The 21,665-nt window shown below is 34.6% G+C and overlaps 1 protein-coding gene across 1 annotated transcript in view; it reads left to right on the top strand.

The window, feature by feature from the left end:
* LOC136024902 (uncharacterized) overlaps nt 1–21,665 on the top strand; it is a 148,114-nt gene that overhangs the window by 71,121 nt on the left and 55,328 nt on the right. The window contains exons 8-11 of the mRNA XM_065700460.1: nt 6,600–6,784; nt 10,439–10,502; nt 15,720–15,904; nt 18,027–18,090. Coding sequence (XP_065556532.1) covers nt 6,600–6,784; nt 10,439–10,502; nt 15,720–15,904; nt 18,027–18,090 — 498 coding nt within the window. The remainder of the gene's footprint in view (nt 1–6,599; nt 6,785–10,438; nt 10,503–15,719; nt 15,905–18,026; nt 18,091–21,665) is intronic.

The raw sequence follows: 21,665 nt of genomic DNA, 5'->3' as shown, positions 1-21,665 counted from the left end.
TATACTAGAAAATCCTGCTCTCCCTTCATGAAACTTTTCTTCCCCCAACATATTCCCCTCTTCTCAACCCCACCCCCCAACCATTGTTTTTTTTTAAATAATGCTAGATTTTTCTGCGCTCCCTTCATGGAAATTTTCTTCCCCCATGACAAATTCCTCGATGGAAAGTTCCTCCAACATATCCCCCTCTTGCCAACCTCTCCCCCAACCAAAAAATCCCCCTGAAAACGTCTGTACAGTTCCCAATAAGCATTACTATTTGTAAGCACTGGTCAAAGTTTGTAACTTGTAGTCCCTCCCACGGGGACTGTGGGGGATTAAGTCGTCCCAAAAGACATAGTAATAAGGTCTTTCGACTACGCTGAATGAAATGGCTATCTCAGAATTTTGATCCGTTGGCTTTGGGAAAACAATTAGCGTGGGAGGGGGCTTAGGTGCCCTTCAATTATTTGGTCACTTAAAAAGGGCACTGGAAATTTTCATTTCCGTTATAATGAGCCCTCTCGCAAGATTCTAGGACCACTGGGTCGATACGATCACCCCTGGAAAAAAAACAACAAAAAAACAAATAAATAAACACGCATCCGTGATCTGCCTTCTGGAAAAAAAATTACAAAATTCCACATTTTTGTAGATAGGAGCCTGAAACTTCTATAACAGGGTTCTCTGATATGCTGAATCTGATGGTGTGATTTTCGTTAAGATTCTATGACTTTTAGGGTGTGTTTCCCCCTATTTTCTAAAATAAGGCAAATTTTCTCAGGCTCGTAACTTTTGATGGGTAAGACTAAACTGGATTGAACTTATATATTTAAAATCAGCATTAAAATGCAATTCTTTTGATGTAGCTATTGGTATCAAAATTCCATTTTTTAGAGTTTTGGTTACTATTGAGCCGGGTCGCTCCTTACTACAGTTCGTTACCACGAACTGTTTAATACAATCTTCCATCTTGAGCAACAAGGAAAATCGTCTTTTTTCGCATGGACAGCGGTGACGTGTTTTCTGTTTTTTTTTTCTCCCTTGTTTTATCGCTATACTGTTATTTTAGACAGGAAAAATAATATATGCATCTTTTGGAACGCTGCATCTCTGTGTTATGGTGTAATATTTGAATAATTTCTTCGGAAAGGGTTACTTAAGGTGATTTGAAGGATGTTTAAGCTTTCTCTAATAGATGCTCCTGTGGAACCAGGCCTCACTTTCGTACATTTCGCACAACGAACAGAAATTACTTCGTATATAAAAGGGGCTGCTTCCTCTTCAACGCCCCGCTCTTTACGCTAAAGTTTGACTCTTTCTCTCAACTCTTCTTTTTAAAATAGTAAAAAACTTTAGCGTAAAGAGCGGGGCGTTGATGAGGAAGCAGCCCCTTTTATATACGAAGTAATTTCTGTTCGTTTCAAGTTTTAATGTCGCTCCTTACTTTCAGTTGAAAAAACTTGTTTTTTTTTTAATTTAATTTCTGAACGTTTTTGAATCAATGCATGTTTTGATTTTGGCTCTCCGCAGAGAAATAATTGAAACGAAATTTGCATTTTTATTTTTTTTTTTGGCTAAATGGCTTACTCATAATTTTCATCGAATGATTTTGAGAAAAAAGAGCGGGGGAGGAAGCCTAATTGCCCTCCAATTTTTTGCTTAATAAAAAAGGCAACTAGAACTTTTAATTTTTTACTAATCTTTTTATTAGTAAAAGATATACGTAACTTATAAACTAGCTTACGTGAAGAATTTTTTATTCTCATGTTTTTATTACACATATGAAAGGGTTCGCCCCCTCGTCAGTGCCTCTCTCTTTACACTAAATCTTAAATTTTGGCCCAATTCATTAAGAATGACCCCTGAATCACAAAAGCCGTAGAATAAATAGTTGACATTACTAAAATTACTTTAGCGTAAAGAGCGAGGTATTAGGAGGAGGTGAGCCCCTCATATGGGTAATGATTTCTGTTCGTTTTAAGTTTTAATGCTGCTCCTTACTTCCAGCTGAAAAAACTTTTTCATATTTATTTTTTCATTCTTTTTTTTTAAAATAATGCTAATAAATCCTGCGCTCCCTTCATGGAAATTTTCTTCCCCCATGACAAATTCCTCGATGGAAAGTTCCCCCAGTATATCTCCCTCTTTTCAACCCCTCCCCCAACCAAAAAGTCCTCCTGAAAACACCTGTACACTTCCCAATAACCATTACTATATGTAAGCACTGGTCAAAGTTTGTAACTTGTAGCCCCTCCCACGGGGACTGTGGAGGAGTAAGTCGTCCCCAAAGACATAGTTATAAGGTTTTTCGACTACGCTGAATAAAATGGCTATCTCAGAATTTTGATCCGTCGACTTTGGGAATATAATTAGGGTGGGAGGGGGCCTAGGTGCCCTCCAATTTTTTTGGTCACTTAAAAAGGGCACTAGAACTTTTCATTTCCGTTAGAATGAGCCCTCTCGCAACATTCTAGGACAACTGCGTCGATACGATCACCCCTGGGAAAAAGAAAAAAAAACAAACAAAAAAAAAAAAAAACAAATAAACACGCATCCATGAACTGCCTTCTGGCAAAAAATACAAAATTCCACATTTTTGTAGATAGGAGCTTGAAACTTCTACAGTAGGGTTCTCTGATACGCTGAATCTGATGGTGTAATTTGATGTCGTTAAGATTCTATGACTTTTAGGGGGCGTTTCCCCCTATTTTCTAAAATAACACAAATTTTCTCAAGCTCGTAACTTTTGGTGCGTAAGACTAAACTTGATGAAACTTATATGTTTAAAATCAGCATTAAAATGCGATTCTTTTGATGTAGCTATTGGTATCAAAATTCCATTTTTTAGAGTTTTGGTTTCTATTGAGCCGGGTCGCTCCTTACTACAGTTCGTTACCACGAACTGTTTGATAAAATTGTTATTGCCACTGTGTGACGTTAACATGGTATCGCCGATCGGACGACCGTCTCTGTTCAAAACTCCGTTCTCCGTTCATGTTAGCCCCGTTCAAAACTTGTTGAGTTGACCACTCACAGAAGGGTTAAAACTTGATTTGATCGTCAATTGCGCTATCAATTATTTCGAACTGGATGCAGTTTTACAGGCTAAAAAGACCTTTCATAGTGAGCAGGATGTCTAAACGATGGTTTTGTATGCCTAGGATGATTACAATATTACTGATATGTGCAAGTCGCTGATCACAGCGGCAAAGCGAAATGTTCTGATCCCGAAGTTTGTAAATTTTAGTCTGTATGAAGTACCTGCATCATGTCACAGTAGTTTCGAAAGTGATTGAACTTTCAAGAAAATTAGAGGGATTTATGTTGAATGCTAGCCGCTTCCCGGCCAGCCTTCCTGACAAGTCCCAGCCTCCTCAATCTGCAACCCCCTCACCACTCTACTCTGTGATACTGAAGAATCCTTCAAAACACTAAAAAAGGTGCAAACGAAACACATTCATCGACAAGTTGTGTTCAAATTCGAACGATATAGACGAGTTAAGCCGCTCTTATCACGAGTGGAAACTTGAGGTTCAGCCCGAGCAAACCGCAGGCCAGATAGTCGAAAATGCTAAGCTGGCCGAACCATCGCTAAACATTTCTGTCAAGGAGCCTACTTTTGTCCCTGTGTTTGCTCTAGTGCTAGAAGGTTTAGACGAAACCTCGCTGAAACAGCCAATCCCCAAATGCGCTAAAACAGTACAGTGTGGCAAATCCTGAACATTTAAATTTTAACTTTCCATCTCGAACTTATCTTGATACGTTTCTGAAAGCATCAATGAAAGTTGGATATGAAGACCATCTTGGTGAAGAGTTCGTGTTACTACCACGTCGTTGCTTCAATTGCCATGCGATTGTTCACCTCGTCGTGAATTGTAAGAACAGTGCACTGGGCTCTAAATGTCGCTCCATCGGTCACAAATCGACGCCTGACACTCCTTGCCAAAAGAAGTGCCTTTTGTGTTTGTTGCAAGACCAATGATCATACGTGTTATAGTGCAAAACTTGAACTTTCTAGTAGACATGGAACCCAAAAACCGCAAAACTTGAACCCATGGACTTTTTTCTACTATCATAAAATGTAAACGGGTGATTTATAAACAAACTCTTTGTGTTGCAAAGCCTCAGCTCCACGTGTAACGTGATTCTCCTCCAGGAACATTGTGTTACCAAACATGGTTTCAACTTATTAGACGGGATGGCATGACGTCTTACTCCACGTCTACTAGAAAGCTGAGTAACAGAGGCAGACCCTTTGGTTGACTTGTTGCTTTCGTTAAATCGGTCCGCCGTTCTAGCTTGTTCGAACTGAATGATCATTACTTAGCCGTAAGAGCGGACTCCTGTTTTTTATTAGTGTGTATTTACCAGAGGCGGATCCGGGATCCTCTTTAGGGGGGGAGAGGCGCATAATAGCTTGCTTCGATAAACTTGCCAACAAAGAAATACCCGTAATTTAAAGGAAACCTCGACAGTTATGTGTCGTTAGATAGGTAGTAGAAATGGACGTAAATTTAATCTAAATTCTGGCGAGGGTTAAAGTTCTAATAAATCTGTTGAAATTAAAATGGTTTAAAAGTATTGAAACAAAAAAATATAAGCTATAAAAAAGCAACCCGCCATAAAAAAAATAAAAAGTTGTTTACCATCTACAAAAAACACGATATTTAATATTATCTGCATACTTTTTTGCCTTTGCACTTCTTACCACTATAGCGAGTGAGCTAAGTTTTTTATTGTAAAAAAAAAATTGGACTTGAACCATCGTTTGGGGTCATGCACTCTTTGTGACAATGTTTATAGGTCAAACCATGTCGCCTTGCTTTTTGGCATCGTTTAGTAACTATGATAGTAATGAAGATTAGGAAATGAGGATAAAGATACAAATTGTATATTCATAAAAGATATATTAAACATTGAATACTACAAGGGTTTTAAGTATAATCAGTGAAGCATTAACTAATCAATGTTTCTTTTTATAAACAGTATCAACTTTGACAAATTCTCAATTTTCTACTAATCAAAACTTTACTTTTCATAACAACGTAGCGTAACTTTCCGCTTTGTAACAATCCGCTTTTCCGCTTTTTAACAATTTAACAAATATATTTCACTTAAATTACAGAATTCACAATTTTATAAGAAAAAGTCTATTTCTCTGTTTCCACTCCCGCCATATCTATTTATTACACAGTCGATGTCTACCTCAATATTTCGGTGAATGTTTATAATGGCTTGTCCTTTCACTCTAGATTTCTGTCACTTTAGATAAAGACCAAATAAAGATTATATTCTAATAAAGACCAAAAGCATCAGAAAGATGTGAAATCTAATAAAGAAGCATGTAGGTATGTGCTTCAAACTAAGTATACGAGTCGAGGTACTCCTAAAAAAACAAATAATTATGTGTTTGTTACTTTTGTATTTGAAAGGTATAGATTGGGGATTTAATTTCTAAGGGTTCTAGCAGTTTAGACAGTTTTATGGACAAGTATGTACAAGCCCTATACAAAAACATTATTGTATTTTGTGACTGGTTGATATTAAGAAGGTGAGAAATTATGAAGTAATGTTTTAGTTGCATACCGTTTCCGTGGTTTACTCAGGTTGTTTGAATTTCTACTTTTTATCAACATTTCATTTGTATATGTTTGAAAAAAAAAAAAAATCTTTGCCATTCCAGCGATTAAAACTGAGAATTCACAGACCCATATATGCCAGCTAGATAAATTTGGCTTCTTTTATAAAAAAAAATATTTCGAAAATCCATTCTTCTTAAATGATTACTTCGACATTTGAAGGAGTATTTCGACTCATATACTTAGTTTTAAGTATATACTTACACGAACCTTTATTAAAGTTCTAAACAGTTTTGCCTTTATTTTAATGTTTTAGGATGAACAGAGGAGGTGATATGTCATTTAATGCAGTGGTTTAATTGGATGAAAATAGACAGTAAAGTGGACGAATTGTAAAAACCACCCCACTTTGCAAAAAAAAGCAAACACAAAACAGACAGCCAAAAAAAGTAATGATATCAATTTCGTCGCCTCGGTGCCATAGCAAGACTCAAAAACGAATTTTTGACAGTAAAAAGTTGCTTTTCAGCTCTGTTGTAACACCACAATCCTAAAATATCCTTTTGAAAGCCTGAAGAAGTTAGGATTTTAAATTTCCCCCCCTTGTTATTACGAAATGAAGATTTTCGCCTCCCAGTTGGCTTTTGTGGTAATATGGGCAGATTCCCTTAATATACCTAACTTTAACTGGTTTCTAACTTCTCTGGTTTCTTTCGTATATTTGCTTGTCTTGTTTTGTTCTAAGGGTTTAATTGTTGTCTTTATTGTTTTATTATTTCGTTTTTTTACTGCTCCGTCTTCTTGCTTTTGTATGATGGGTTTTCAAATAAATAGATAAATAGAATGCCTTCAGTAATGTAAAAATAAAATTTTGGATTTATCTTTTACGATAAAAAATGAAACTAAGTTGGATTAATATGCATGCTTGTATTTTAAAAAAAACCTATTTGATGCGACTGAAGTAGCTTACATTAAGTAGGTCTATGTAGTAATTTAACTCTTTTTGTACCAGACTAAATATTATCTTTGTTTTCTTAGGCCCTAAGAATAAAGACGTGTATGATGGGGGGACAGAGGTTCCGAGTGACCGAAGGAGCCGGACAACTTTCACTTCTGGACAAGTAAAAGAGTTGGAGAAGGTGTTTGAAGAGACTCACTTTCCAGATGGTCACAGTATCCGCAAGCTAAGTTTGCGTTTTCAGCTTAGTGAAATACCGATCCAAGCAAGTTTAATTTTAAATTATCGTTCATAGACATATTTAAAGTATTCCTTTATGGATGTACTCATATATATTTATTCAGTTATTTCTATTCTTATATAAAGTTAGATTTAGTAGTCATTTTAGGGGCTATCATTGTCCTTGATACTGACCACGAGTCCTTGTGGTTACCCTAGTCAACCATAAAATTTGTAAATTTTATTTAGCATTAGCTCTCGTGTTGTTTCTGCCGGCAATCTCTACCATTTTAAATAAGACTAGACAAAACTGTTTTGCAAGTCATGGTTTCATTGCCATTTTTAGGCTTTAATAGAGGTTTTACCCGCCTTGAATTTGTGATGAAGTTTCCGATCCGTTTTTTTCTACTTTATTTCTGATTTCGTTTTTTTTCTTTTACCGTCTGTATAAGACTTTGGGTAAATTCCAGGTTGTAAACTATGGTAACTACGTTAAATACAGAAATTACGGAAAGTTGACTGATACTGGGAATGGTTGTGTAGCAACTAGGAGGCTATTCCGTTTTAAGAGCATCATTTTCATGAGTTTCAATTTTTTCTATCTCTGTTTTAGCTTAATAAGACTTTTGGAACAATATAGTTCTTATAACGTTGATTAAAATGATACAGATTTTCTTCTCTAAATATTGCTGTTAGCAAATATTACCCCAAAAGTAAATTCGAATTTATTCTTTCGTCATTCCATCTGTTAGGACAATGTCAGCTGGAATTAGAATGTTAGTTTTTAATCATTTTTGGCAAGTTTTTGTCGACCTTGGAAATCCTTCGTTAGGCAAGTACAGTCGGAGTACTATTCCCTTAAATTAATTTTTTGATGGTATTGTTGAAATAGTTCTAAAATTTGAAGCAAAATTAAGATATTTGTAGGCTAAATTAAGGCTCAAATATGTTGTTAAGCTTCATATGAGCCACCATGGAGAGCCAAATACGAATAATGTAAAACTCTTGATCTCATTTTGAATTTTAAAAAAATGTTACATCACAGAAACTAATTGTAGGTGATATATACGTATGATTTTTACAAAAATAAATATCCCAACACCATAATAGTTATCACTTGAACTTTTTAGTTTACTGTTTGCAGACGACAAATTGCTGCTGGTGAAATCACATTCGTGTTTGAAAAATGAATCAGAAATTGTAGATTGTTATTTTGAAAGTAGAAAATAGTCCTAAATATTAATAAGACATTTAAATTAGTTTTTGGGAAAGGAGTAAGAGAAAAGAATAAGTTTTGATATAACGGAAGGGTCAAGAATGACGTTAAGGATGTACGATATTTTGGATATAACTTTATAAGTTCAGGAAGGTGGAATGGCTAGCCGTAATTGGTTTATTGTAATGATTAAAAGGCTTCATAGGCGTCACTAAGGTGGCTTCTTAGGTATCTATGGCCACTAGCTATTAGACTACAAGAGAATGTTTTGGACAAGAATAATGCTAGTCGTGAGTTATGATTAAGGGTTTTGTGGATTTGTGAAACGACAAACGATCAAAATAGTTTATTTAGGAAGCTCCATGAGCCTAATAGGTCTGAGTAGCAAAAGCAATAGCTTTGTTTTAAAATTTTTTCTAGGACTTTTTTTTTACTAGGAGTAAAAACGGTGCTCACAGTTAGACATTAAAGGAAAGTTCATTAGTGATAGAAACTATTTTTTTTGTAATACACTATTATGTTTTTCTTGGGCTTTTCCTTGTTTTCAATTTTATTCTTTTTATATCGTGATTACTGTTAGGTTTTCATTCGTGATAACACAAGAATTGGATTCTCTCTTGATAAAAAAAAGGAACAGTGTGATAGTAACCAGGCTTCAACCTAGTAAAGTACGTGTTATATAGCAATTATTTTTCGGTGAATATACGTTTTGCAGTAAAATATTACCAATCTACGAAAAGAGGTAAAAGAAGTAATAATACCAATTTATGGAGTCCTAATCAGAAACGATAATAAGGTTGCAGATATAGACTTTGCAGACGACATTAGTCTCCTCGAATCAGCCAAGTAGAAACTCCAACAGTTGTTGGATGTTGCGAGAGAAAATGCACTATGGTTTGGCCTCAAGATAAGTGCACCAAAAAATAAAAGTATGGCTGCCATGGAATCCTCCCTCAACATAAAATTTGGTAACGAGGATTTAAAATGGGTTGTTCAGTTTAAATATCTGGGAAGCACAATAGAGAACGCAGGGGTAATGGACAAAAAGATCCATTCTCGTATCAGATTGGGTTGTTGCTCGTTTACCAGGCTTAAACAGGTTTGGTGTCCACAGAAGTTCTCAAACAGGCTTTGAGTCTTCAACAGTAATGTCCTCCCAGTTATTCTGTATGGAAGTGAATGCTGGAAGTTAAATCAGCAATAAGAGAAGAGACTCCAAGCCTTTGAGAGAAATTGTCTGCGAAGAATCCTCAACATGAACTGAACAATTCACGTCTTTAACCAGGCAATGCACCAAATTACTGGGGAACCTCTAGTCATGGACATGAACAAGACCCGAAGATAGAAATATTTGGGACATGTTGTATGAATGGAAGACGACCGAACACAAAAGTCCATGCTCCAGCGACAACCAACGGGACGAGGCTAAGGAAAAAACTAAAGAACACACTAGGCCGAACATACCAGAGGGACCTTCTTAACGCGGATATGTCCATGCGACCCCATTAGGTAGACGTTATAGCAGCAGCCCATTTAAGGGACGATTGGCGTCTCTTTGTTGATGCCCGTGGGTGCCTTCGTTGGCGTAGGAGAATCTAACGTCTAAGGTAAGGTAAGTCAAGCGATATTTCTTTGCTTGTTTCACATTTTTAGTTTACATCACAGTTTGCCATTTCTGTTTAAGGTTGATTTTTTTTTTTGGGGGGGGGGTTCACTGTTTTCAGTTGTGTATTCTTGGTTTAATTGTTTTTGGATCGCGATTACTGTAAGGTTGTCATTCTTGATACCACAAGAATTAGAGCTTTTTTCTTAATAACAAAGGGACTGATTTTGAACTTTTTGAACTGGATTTTTTGTTCCTCATGCCTTAGTGTATTAATAGGGCTCCTGCTGTTTGTAGTATGTTTTATTTTGCCACGTAGGGTATGAGCCGAACATTACATACAGCATGCTTCAATCTAGCAAAATACGTGCGATTTTGCAAATATTTTTCCAATGCATAGAAACCCTTTGCAGTCAAATAATGATCCTGGGATTGCTTCACATTTTGATTTTATATCACAGTTTGCCATTTTGTCTGATTTTTTTTTTTTTTTTTTTTTTTTTGCTTTTCTTAGTTTTTAGCTATGTATTCTGGTTTTTATTTTTTCTTCCTTTTTATATCGCTGTTACTGCTAGGTATTCATTTTTGATAAGAATTGTTTTTTTTCTCAGTAACAAATCAAAAATTATGATAAAAACTATTCTTTTTCACATAGTGTCTTGGTATGTACCTATCTATTGGCTGCATGCTTTTTTGTAGAACATTTTGTTTTGACAAGTTGGGCATGATCTAGTCCCTACGTAAATCTTGCTTTAACCTATTAAAATATGTGCTGTTTATCAACTACTTTTCCGTTGAATAGAAGTGCTTTGGAGTCAATTAATTTTTGTCATAGTATATTGAGTTTAAGGTTTAATCTGAAGAAGTTTTTTTTTCTATAGGTTTGGTTTCAAAATAGAAGAAAAAAATTTCGGAAGCATGGTAGCTCAAAAAAGCTTGTTAAAGGTTAGTTTTTATGAAAGTTTAATCAAAAAGATTTTTAAATTGAGTTCGCCTTCATTGAATATTGTCGTGTCAATTTTGCACAAAATATGAATAATATTCTAAAGTAGTTTTTTTTTTTTTTTTTTACATAGCATAAATTTTTGCAATAGATACAATATTGCTGTTAATAAAAGAAATGAAAAAAAGCAAGAAGAATTTATACCATAATTAATAAATTTAAATGCCAATCATATTCTTTAAAACTATTTTTATGGAGGAAACTAGTTGCTGTTGTAAAATAGGTTGCTTTGCAACATTCATTTTATTGTTTAATATCATGGTTGCGGCTCAACAAAAACTGAAAACTGAAAGAAGCATTTTAAAACAAATAACAAATGACGAAGAATTATCATTTGAAGATGATTGAGGAATGGTAACTATTCTTTCGATTCATCTTAATGGTAAAATTTATTGCTAAAATAAATTTATAGAAATTTTGGAAATATATCCTGAAACCTTACAAAAGGAATTGTATCGAAATGGGAACTGCAGCATTGAAATATCCATAGCTGAAAACTATGTTTAGGATACACATAATCATGAGCCACAAGGAAAATCACCTTTTTTGAAACCAGTGATTTGTTTGAAAGGCATCATGATTTGAAAGGCAGTTGCTATATCAGCCCGACAAGAAAAATATAAAAAGAAAATACAATTGGTTACAAAAATTGCATCTTCATGAACAAAAGGATATAAAAGCATATTTTAGACTGGAAATATAATACATGTATCTTTTAAAAAGCTTCATCTCATATTTGAGTGATTCCTTCGGAAGGGGCTCATTAGTTTGGAAATTGTCGTTTGGAAAACAATCCCAATGACAATTCGTTGTTACGTTTAATTCCTGGGTCTCTAAAACGGCTCAGGGTATGAAGCTGAAACTTTCAAAAAATGTTGAGAGGGGTTTTGAACAAAATCAGAGCACACAACATCTAGAATAGTTGTCAAAAGGGCTTATCAGCAATATCTTAAGAACGGCTGAGGGAACTAAGTTTGAACTTTCATGGCATGTCGAGGGGATTTTTGAAGAGTAATCGAAGAACAACCAGTCCCCCTTGCTCCTATAGATACCTTATTCTTCAATATTGATAAATTTTGAAAAGCTGTTCTTTTCAAAATAGTCAAAAGGACTAAGAATTATGCCTTAAACTAATCAAAATTCTACTTTTCATAACAACTTAGCTTATCTTTCCACTTTTTAAGTTCGATATATTTTGCTTATATTACAGAATTCACAATTTTATAAGAAAAAGTCTATTTCTCTATTTCCACTCCCGCCATATCTATTTATTGCACGGTTGATGTCTACCTTAATATTCCAGTGATCGTTTATAATGGCTACTCCTGTCAGTTTAGAGCTTTTCGTTAGTATTTCTTATTCTATTCGTCCTGAAATATTCTAATAAAGACCAAATCGTCAGAGAAATATGAAGTCTAATAAAGATGCATAAATGTATGTGCTTCAATCTAAGCATACAAGTTAAAATACTCCTTAAAAAACAAATAATTATGTGTTTGTTATTTTTGTATTTGATAGGTATAGATTGGTGATTTAAATTCTCAGGGTTTCAAGCTGCGGTAGATTTCTAATTAATTTGTTTTTAATCTTGAGATTTTCATAGATCCAATTCAAACGTTCAAATCTCGCCATGTCTGTTGAGGACAAAAATTAAATTTTGATTTTGACGCAGACTTAGCATTAAGTAAGAGAATTGTCCTGCAAAATTTTGATTTATAAACAACTAATCGTGGAAATATGATTGAATGGCATGTATCAAAACAAGTATAAAAATCATCAGTGGTATATATAGCAGTTTAGACAATATTATGGACAAACATGTGCAACCCCTATTCAAAAACATAACTATATTTTGTGACTGGATGGTATTAAGAAAGTGAGAAATTCTGAAGTAATATTATAGTTGCATACTGTTTCCGTGGTTAACTCTGGTTGTGCGATTTTCCACTTTTTATCTACATTTTATTAATAAAAGTTTACAAAACTCGTTGCCATTCCAATGATTCAAACTGAAAATTCTACTTGTTTTAAGTATATACTTACACGAACTTTCATTAAAGTTCTAAACAGTTTGCCCTTTATTTTAATGTTTAGGATGAACAGAGGAGGTGATATATCATATTATGCAGAGATTTAATTAGATGAAAATAGGCAGGAAAGTGGACATCATTTGCTCATCAAAATCCAAAACTCAAATTAATAATTTTTGCACTTCTCATACATTTACCTTCTATTACTCAAATCCCCTAAAAACAACAATGTTGTAAAAACTACACCACTTTGGAAAAAAAGCAAATCCCAAAAACCAAAACAGACAGCCAAAAAAGTAATGATATCAATTTCTTCGCCTCAGTGCCTTAGCAAGACTCGAAAACAAATTGTTGTTAGTAAAAAGTTGCTTTTCAGCCCCGCTGTGACAACACAATCCTAAAATATAATTTTGACAGCCTAAAGAAGTTTGGATTTTTAATTTTCCCCTCCTACGAAGATTTTCGCCTCCCAGTTGACTTTTGTGGTAATACGGAGAGATTCCCTTGATAGCCTTAATTTAATTAAATACTTTTTGGCGGTATGTGTCATTAGAAAATATCTAACAGAGACCGCACAAAGTAACTGAAACCTTGTTTCAAACTTGTCTGCAAAAAGAAACAGTCTTAATAATTAAAAACTTATTAAAAACTCAACTATTAAAAACCAATTGTAAAAAAACAACAACTTTCGCCCCAACCCCAACCAGAGCAAGCAGTCTAACCACAAATCCACTACTAAGTTCTTGTTTAGAAAAAATTTGGCGTCTAGGTTTATCTTGTGCTATAGCCAGAGACTTTAATTGTAATTTGTCTGAACCTGGCTCTTAGGCGTCTCCATGTACTGCTATTGTTAAGGGTTTATTTAGTGATTGTTTGCGTGTATTAGATAAAATGTCCAATTTTACGCATATTCACACGAGTTCGCTAATCTCTAACTCGGAGCACGTTGCTGTGTCTTCAAATCTGACTGCAGAAACAGTTAACTTTATATTTTATTATCAGCTGCCTGAAAACTCACCTATAACTTGTTCTATCGGCGTACAATGTTCGGTTTCTCAAAGTAGCCCACTAACACGTGATTCCTCAGCGCGATGGTTTTGTGGTGACTGGTCCAAGATTGATCAAACTCGAATTCTAAGCAAAATTGATGTCCCATTTTACCCCCTCCAAAAGTCACTCCAGTTGTCTAAGAACAAGGTCCTGATTTGTCTTGATATGTACTTTGTTGAAATATGTCATGCCCTCCGCTGTGCCGAAATATAAGCTGTCTCCATGCAACGTGTCCGCAAAGGCATCGTACCTGAATTGTCCATAAATCCTGAGCTTTTTACTTCACGTGGACAAGCAAAATTTTGATTTTCTATTTGGAAAGAATGTGGGCGTCCTACTACCGGGCATTAGAATGACATTCGGGTCTCTACGGAACGGAAGTTTTCGAAAATTCTTGCTACGCATCTTAGGGACCTTATTTATAGCTCTTCTGCTCTTTCAAAACAAGATCGAATTATTGTATTTAAATTTTTCTCCTCCTCAGCACCCGTTTTCTTGTCACCGTTCTCAGCTGTCATTCCAGAAGCTGAATAATATGTATAATATGAATAAGAGTTTTCTGCCTTTGATTCCATCATAGAGTATTCTTATGAAGTAGCTCTTGATCAGTTTCTGGATGCTCTGCCTGACAAAGATTTTGTGGTCAGTACCCATTCTGTCGAAGATGCCATCCAAAAACTAAAAAGGAAACGCTCAGTTGGTATTGATCCAGTCAGTGTGATTCATTTTGAAATACAGGAGAAAGATAAAGGCCTGCCCCCGATTCGGCGTAGACAACTTATTCCAGTCATAAAAGGGGCCCGTAAAGGAGCTGTCACCTCTCCCAACACCTTTAATAATTATGTACTGGAAGCACAAGATTTGTGCCCACTTTCACTAATTTTGTCTTCTGTTAATCTTTCCCTGGTTCGCTATGCTGACGACATCAAACTCCAATGTATCACCGAAATTTTTGGAATCCTCGAAGCAGAATATCGAAAACTTGGACTTGAATTCAATTCCTCCAAATCTGATATTATCCTGTTAAACTGGAAAAGAGTTTCCTTTGCCCCTTCCATCACGCTTGGATCCAGTTCTGTTCAGCCTATAAATCACCCTATGTATCTAGGTCTGCCCATTGCTTCTTCTATCCGACAAACCCGAAAACTTCTCCTTGAACAAATCAAACGTAGAATCTCAGCAGCTTACTCTTCCATTGTATTTTGTTATCTTTGATTCAAGTGACCTCCTCTAGCAATTCTATATAATGCTGCTTTCCCTCCCCCTATCCTCTACAACGTACCCTTCTGGAAACTCCTAACTAAAATTGACAAGAGGAAAGTCAGATATTTATTCTTTGGTTTTGCCAAGTATCTGCTTCATCTGCCTCCATGCTGCAGAAATTCGCTCGCTATTTGCCGACCAAGAGTTTGCCGTTGCCAGACGTATAGCGAAACATAATAGAAAAATAGATGGGAATTTAAATGATTGTTCCCACATTGTTAAGTAGTGATGTATTGTGTTTGCCTTCTTCTATGCTCCGTCTCGTTGTGTGTCCTTTCTTTGACCGGAAACTTGTTTATGATTATTCATTGTAGTATTACTGATTTATGTACTGCCGTCTCAACAAGCATCGTGTATTTTAAAAATTAAATTGTCACACGACTGGAGCCATATCTTGCAGTGGTAAGATAAAGGGCAAATTAGAAAGTAAATGCTTTTGTTTATACTAGTTTGCTTCGATGCCTTTTTTTTTATTCTAGTTTCTTTCGTATGTTTGCTTGTCTTGTATTGTTCTAATGGTTTAATTTTTTGTCTTTATTGTTTTACTATTTCTTTTTTGTTTTCTTTTACTGTTCCGTCTTCTTGCTTTTGTGTGATGGGTTTTCAAATAAATAGATAAATAGAATGCCTTCAGTAATGCAAAATAAAAATTTTGGATTTATCTTATACAATAAAAAATGAAACTAAGTTGGATTAATATGCATACTTGTATTAAAAAAATGTATTTGATGCGACTAAAGTAGCTTAAATTAAATAGGTCTATGTAGTAATATAACACTTTTTGTACCTGACTAAATATTATCTTTGTTTTCTTAGGCCCTAAGAATGGAGATGTGCATGATGGTGGGACAGAGGTTCCGAATGACCGAATGAATCGGACAGCTTTCACTTCTGAACAAGTAAAAGAGTTGGAGAAGGTGTTTGAAGAGACTCACTTTCCAGATGGTCACAATATCAGCAAGTTAAGTTTGCGTCTTCAGCTAAGTGAAAAACGGATTCAAGTAAGCTTAATTTTACCTTATTGTTTATAGACATATTTCAAGTATATCTTTATGGATGTATTCAGATGTATTTATATAGTTATATCTATTCTTATATAAAATTCAATGTACTAGCCCTTTTTGGGGCTATCATTGTCCTTGATATTGGCCACGAGTCCTTGTAGTTACACTAGTCAACCATAAAATTCGTAAATTTAATATAGGGTTAGCTCTGGCGTTGTTTCTGTTGGAGAGTCTATTATCTACCTTTTTAAAGGCTAGACAAAGCTGTTTTGCAAATCATGATTTGATTGCCATTTTTAGGCTTTAAGTAGAGTTTTACCTGCCCTGAATTTGTGTTGAATTTTTCTATTCCTTTCTATTCCTACATTATTCGTAGTAATATTTCTTTCCTATGTTATTCCTCATTTCTTTTTTTTTAGCGTCTGTATAAGACTTTGGGCGCATTCCACCTTGTAAACTGTGGTAACTTTACATTAATTACAGAAGTTACGGAAAGTTGACTGATACTGGGGATGGTTGTGAAGCAACTTGGAGGCTATTCCGTTATAAGAGCATCATTTTCATAAGTTTCAATTCTTATATCTCTGTTTTAGCTTAACAATACTTTCGATGCACTATGGTACTTATAACGTTGATAAAAATGATACAAATTTTCTTTCCTAAATTTACTGTTAGCAAATATTACCCCAAAGTAAATTCAAAATTACTCTTTCGTCATTCCATCTGTTAGGACAATGTCAGCTGGAATTAAAATGTTACTTTTTAGTCACTTTTGGCACGGTTTTGTCGACCTTGGAATTCCTTCGTTAGTAGTGATGCGTCGCCTAAAATTTCCATGTAACCAAGGCAAGTACAATCGAGTATTATTCCCTTAAATTATTTTTTTTTTTATAGTATCGTTGAAATAGTTCTAAAATTTGAAGAAAAACTAAGATATTTGTAGGCTAAATTAAAGCTCAAATAAGTTGTCAAGCTTTATGGGAATCATCATGGAGTGCCAAATACGAATAATGTAAAACTCTTGATCTCATTTTTGAATTACAAAAAAATGTTACGTCACAGAAACTAATGGTAGGGGATATCGACGAATGATTTTTAGAAAATTAGCAAGTCCCAACACTAAAATGGCTTTCGCTTGACCTTTTTTGTTTACTGTTTGCAGACGACAAATTGCTGCTGGTGAAATCACCTTCGTGTTTGAAAAATGAATCAGAAATTGTAGATTGTTATTTTGAAAGTAGAAAAAATTCCTAAATATTAATAAGACATTTAAATTAGTTTTTGGGAAAGGAGTAAGGGAAAACAATAAGTTTTGATATAACGGAAGGGTCAAGAATGAAGTTAAGGATTTACGATATTTGGGATGTAACTTTATAAGTTCAGGAAGGTGGAATGGCCAGCCGTAATTGGTTTATTGTAATGATTAGAAGGTTTCATAGGTGTCACTAAGGAGGTCTCTTAGTTATGTATGGCCAGTAGTTATTAGACTACAACAGAGGTTTAGACAAGAATAGGGCTACTTTTGAGTTATGGTTTAGGGTTTTGTGGATCCGTGAAACGACAAACGATTGAAAGAGTTTATTTAGGAAGTTCCATGAGCATAATATGTCGTGATTTGGAAACTCAATAGCTTTGTTTTAAAATATTTTCTAGGAATGTTTCCATTAAGAGTAAAAACGTTGCTCACAGTTAGATATTTGAGGAGAGCTCATTAGTTTAGCCAATAAAAGGTTATTAAATGCAGCTTATCTGAAGGTGTTGCAAGATAGAAGGGGAAGTTTTTTTTTTTTTTTTTTTTTTTTTTTTTTTTTTTTTTTTTTTTTTTGTATTGGCTACGTTGTTAAATGGATCCTTTATGTCTTAAGAGTGGCACTTTTTGTTGCAACTGCCCTTTTGCCTTTATTTTGTAATAATTAACTATCTATATACCCACATATCCAATCATGCATTTTATGCTTGAAATCTTTTAAATGAGCAGTGCTAGAGGCTTTATGTCCCTAGCACCTTTACTTGTTGTATATTTTAACTTTTAGCAAAGTTTTATTCTTAGAATTAGTTAATTTTTGTCATATTATGTTGAGTTTAAGGTTTAATCCAAAGAAGTTTCTTTTTTCTATAGGTTTGGTTTCAGAATAGAAGAGACAAATTTCGGAAGGATGGTAGATCAAAAAAGCTTGTTAAAGGTTTGTTTTTATGAAGGTTTAATCAAAAAGATTTTTAAATTGAGTTCCGCCTTTATTGTAGATTGTCATTTTGCACAAAATATGAATAATATTGTTTCTAAAGTAGTTTCAGTTTGTTTTTTTTTTTATTTGTTTTTCCTACATACCATAAATGTTGAAATAGATACAGCATTTCTGTTAACAAAAGAAATGAAAAAAAGCAAGAAAAATGTTTAATATAAATATTAAATTTGAATGCCGATCATGTACTTTAGAACTATTTTTTTGGAGAAAACCAGTTGTTGTTGTAAAATAGGTTGCTTTGCAACATTCATTTTATTGTATAATATCATAGTTGCGGCTCAACAAAAACCGAAAACTGAAATAAGCGTTTTAAAACAAATAACAATGACGAAGAATTACCATTTGAAGATGATTAAGGAATGGTAACTATTCGTTCGATTTATCTTAATGGTAAAAATTTGTTTCTAGAATTAATTTTTGGAAATTTTGGAAAAATAGCCTGAAATCTCACAAAAGTGATGTCACATCGAAATGGAAACTGCAGCATTGAAATATCCATAGCTGGAAACCTTGTTTAGGAGAAATATAATCATGAGCGACAAGGAAAATCACCTTTTTCGAAACCAATGATTTGTTTGAGAGGCATCATGATTTGAAAGGCAGTTGCTATATCTAGTGCAACAACAAAATATTAAAAGAAAATACAATTTCTGATAACAATTGCATCTTCATGAACAAAAGGATGTAAAAGCATTTTTAGACAGGAAATATAATACATGTAACTTTTAAATAGCTTCGTCTCTGGTTTATGATGTCATATTTGAGCGATTTCATTGGAAGGGACTCATTAGTTTGGAAATTTTCGTTTCGAAAACGATCCCAATGACAATTCGTTGGCATGTTTAATTCCTGGGTCTCCAGAATGACTTAGGGTATTAGGCGAAACTTTCAAAAATGTTGAGAGGGGGGTTTTGAACAAAAAACAGAAAACACAATATGTAGAATAGTTGTCAAAAGGACTTATCAGCAATATCTAAGGAACGGGTAAGAGAATTAAGTTGGAATTTTCATGGCATGTTGTGGGGGATGTTGAAGAATAATCGAAGGACTACTAGTCCCTCTCGATCTTTTAGATACATTCTTCTTCAATACTGATAAAAATTTTGAAAACCTGTTCTGTTCAAAATAGTCAAAAGGACTAAGAATTATGCTCTGGAGTGGCCATACTCCCCACAATCTCCGTATATTTTGTTTTTTTTTCATTCCTTACATGCAGAAATGATCTTTGAGAAAGCTTGAATGTTTGGTCCTGGGCGTGTCCGAAAAGTCTAAGGGTATGGAAGTGAATTTTTTGGGAACGTTGAGGAGTACGTTGAGCTAAATCAAAAGATTGCAATCACTTGATACTGCGACTGTAATTACTTGCCACTGCGATTATCCTCACTTGCAACAATTTTCGGGGAATTTTAAAGGGAGTAGTGGATAAATTTCTAAACATACTATGTGTATGCTGACTGTCAAAAGAGCGTATCCTTAATACTACAGGTAGGTAGGAAAGTATTGAGCTGAAACTCAAGTTATGTTCTGGGGGATTTTTTAAAAGTGATAGGAGGGCCACCAACTCCTCCTCCACACTCTACTTGGATACCCCCTCTCCAACAGTGATCGACATTTTGAAATAAAAAAGCAAAAAAAAATTCTTTATATGTATACTGAATGCATAATTTAGAAAGGTGGCTCGTTTAGTTGTGCTTAAAGGGACAAAGGGCACTGGTTATCCTTTTTGGATGTTCACTCTCTCCTCAATACTGATCAAAAGTCTGAAATAGCCTCTGTATTCGAAATAGTTAAAAGGTCTATTGACTATGCCTATGGGGATTACCTTCCCTTCCCCCCATACACACACATACAGCCCCCTTGGCAAATATTGTAAAATGTTCAATCTGCCGATTGTTTACAATCGTTGTTTATCATTGGAAAAGAGGGAGAATATTTGATCCTGGGTGTGTCATAAAAGGACAAGGTTTTTAAGCTGAAACTTCTGGGAAAGCTGAGGGGAAAGTTAGGCTAAATGAAAAGATACTATATGTATCCAGGTTATTACCTGCAATATCTAAGGAGTCGGTTAGAGTATTGACTTAAACTTACAGGACCACCATTGCCAGTCCTAATGTGACTACAACTCCAACTACATGCGACTGTATCTATTTCTGACTGTGATTGTGACTCCTAGTTACTACTGTAAGGTGTGAATACTTGCAACTTCAAGTACAACTACTTGTGGTTGAAATTTTGACTTTTTTGTACATGCGCCTACATGCAACGGCTACTGTGACTAGTTGTGACCGCGGTTGTGACTACTTGTATCTGCCACTGTGTCAACTTGCGACTTTTACTATTTGTAACTATAAATACTTGTGATTGCGGATACTAACGACTGGGACTACTTATGACTACGACTAAGTCTACTGGTGATTATGACTGACTGATTGTGACTACTACTACTTTCGAATGTGACCACTCGAGACTTCGACTATTTGTGGAAGTGGCAACTTGTGAATCGTGATTATTTGTGATTGTGACTACTTGTTACTGCGAATACCCTCGACTGTGAACACTTGAGACTACGTTCTAAAATATCTTACAACGCCTCCTTCTTCTTTCCAGCCACCTCGATTATTGTAGGGATTTTTATCTTTCAATATTGTCTAGAAAAACTAACTTAAACTGTTGAAAATACATATCACTTTCATTGAAGTGCAAATGACCTCATAGGCTTGAGAACTTTTACGGTTATGGGACTGAGAGAGGGGCTAGTAGTCAAACTCCTGTTTGTAGTATTTTTTGATCGTTTTAAATTTGACTTGAACATTCAATTTAGTTTTTACTTGTTTTAAGATTTATTTATCCATCTATATCAGTGTCTTTGTTTTATGTTTGATACGACCGTTTTTTTAAATTTCTGGTTGTTTTGACTTTCATTTATTCTTTAAAATAATTTTGGGTCATAGTGAGTTTGAACTATTATACGGTTTTATTTCTGCTGGTTTTAATTTAATATGTCTCTTTACTTATATTTGAGAAAGTCATTTTTGAGAAAGTTTGTTATTTTACTTAATATGAGAAAATATTTTGCTGCCATACAGACGCCATAATTGCATCAAATATTTGTTGCTTTGTCTTTATAGCGTGTATTTTAAATTCCAAATTGTCGGATGATTTGAAAATGCCTATGTTACCGTAAATGTCCGAAGTCTGGTTCACCGGTGAATGTCTTAAATTACTTATTTTCTGCTTGGATTCAATCAGCTTTGCGAGTAGGCTTATTCACACTTACGCAAGCTATGATGGTAAAAGTTAAAGTTAGGTTACGTTAATTTAGGTTAGGTTTGGTTAAATTTGGTTATAAATATCAGAATGTGTTAAAAACCTAGCCTAGTCCAAACCTGATTTAACCTAACCTGTCATGATCTAACCTTGCATTAAACTGGAAAAGTTTACTGGTAACGCTGACTAAATCCAAGGAGAAAAAATTTATTTCTGGCATTCTCAGGTGAATGTCGAAATTCACG

The sequence above is a fragment of the Artemia franciscana genome, chromosome 3 (genome assembly GCF_032884065.1).
Source record: "Artemia franciscana chromosome 3, ASM3288406v1, whole genome shotgun sequence".
Lineage (NCBI taxonomy): Eukaryota > Metazoa > Arthropoda > Branchiopoda > Anostraca > Artemiidae > Artemia > Artemia franciscana.
Note: the sequence above shows the minus strand (reverse complement) of the source record. Positions and strands in the feature narration are given on the sequence as shown.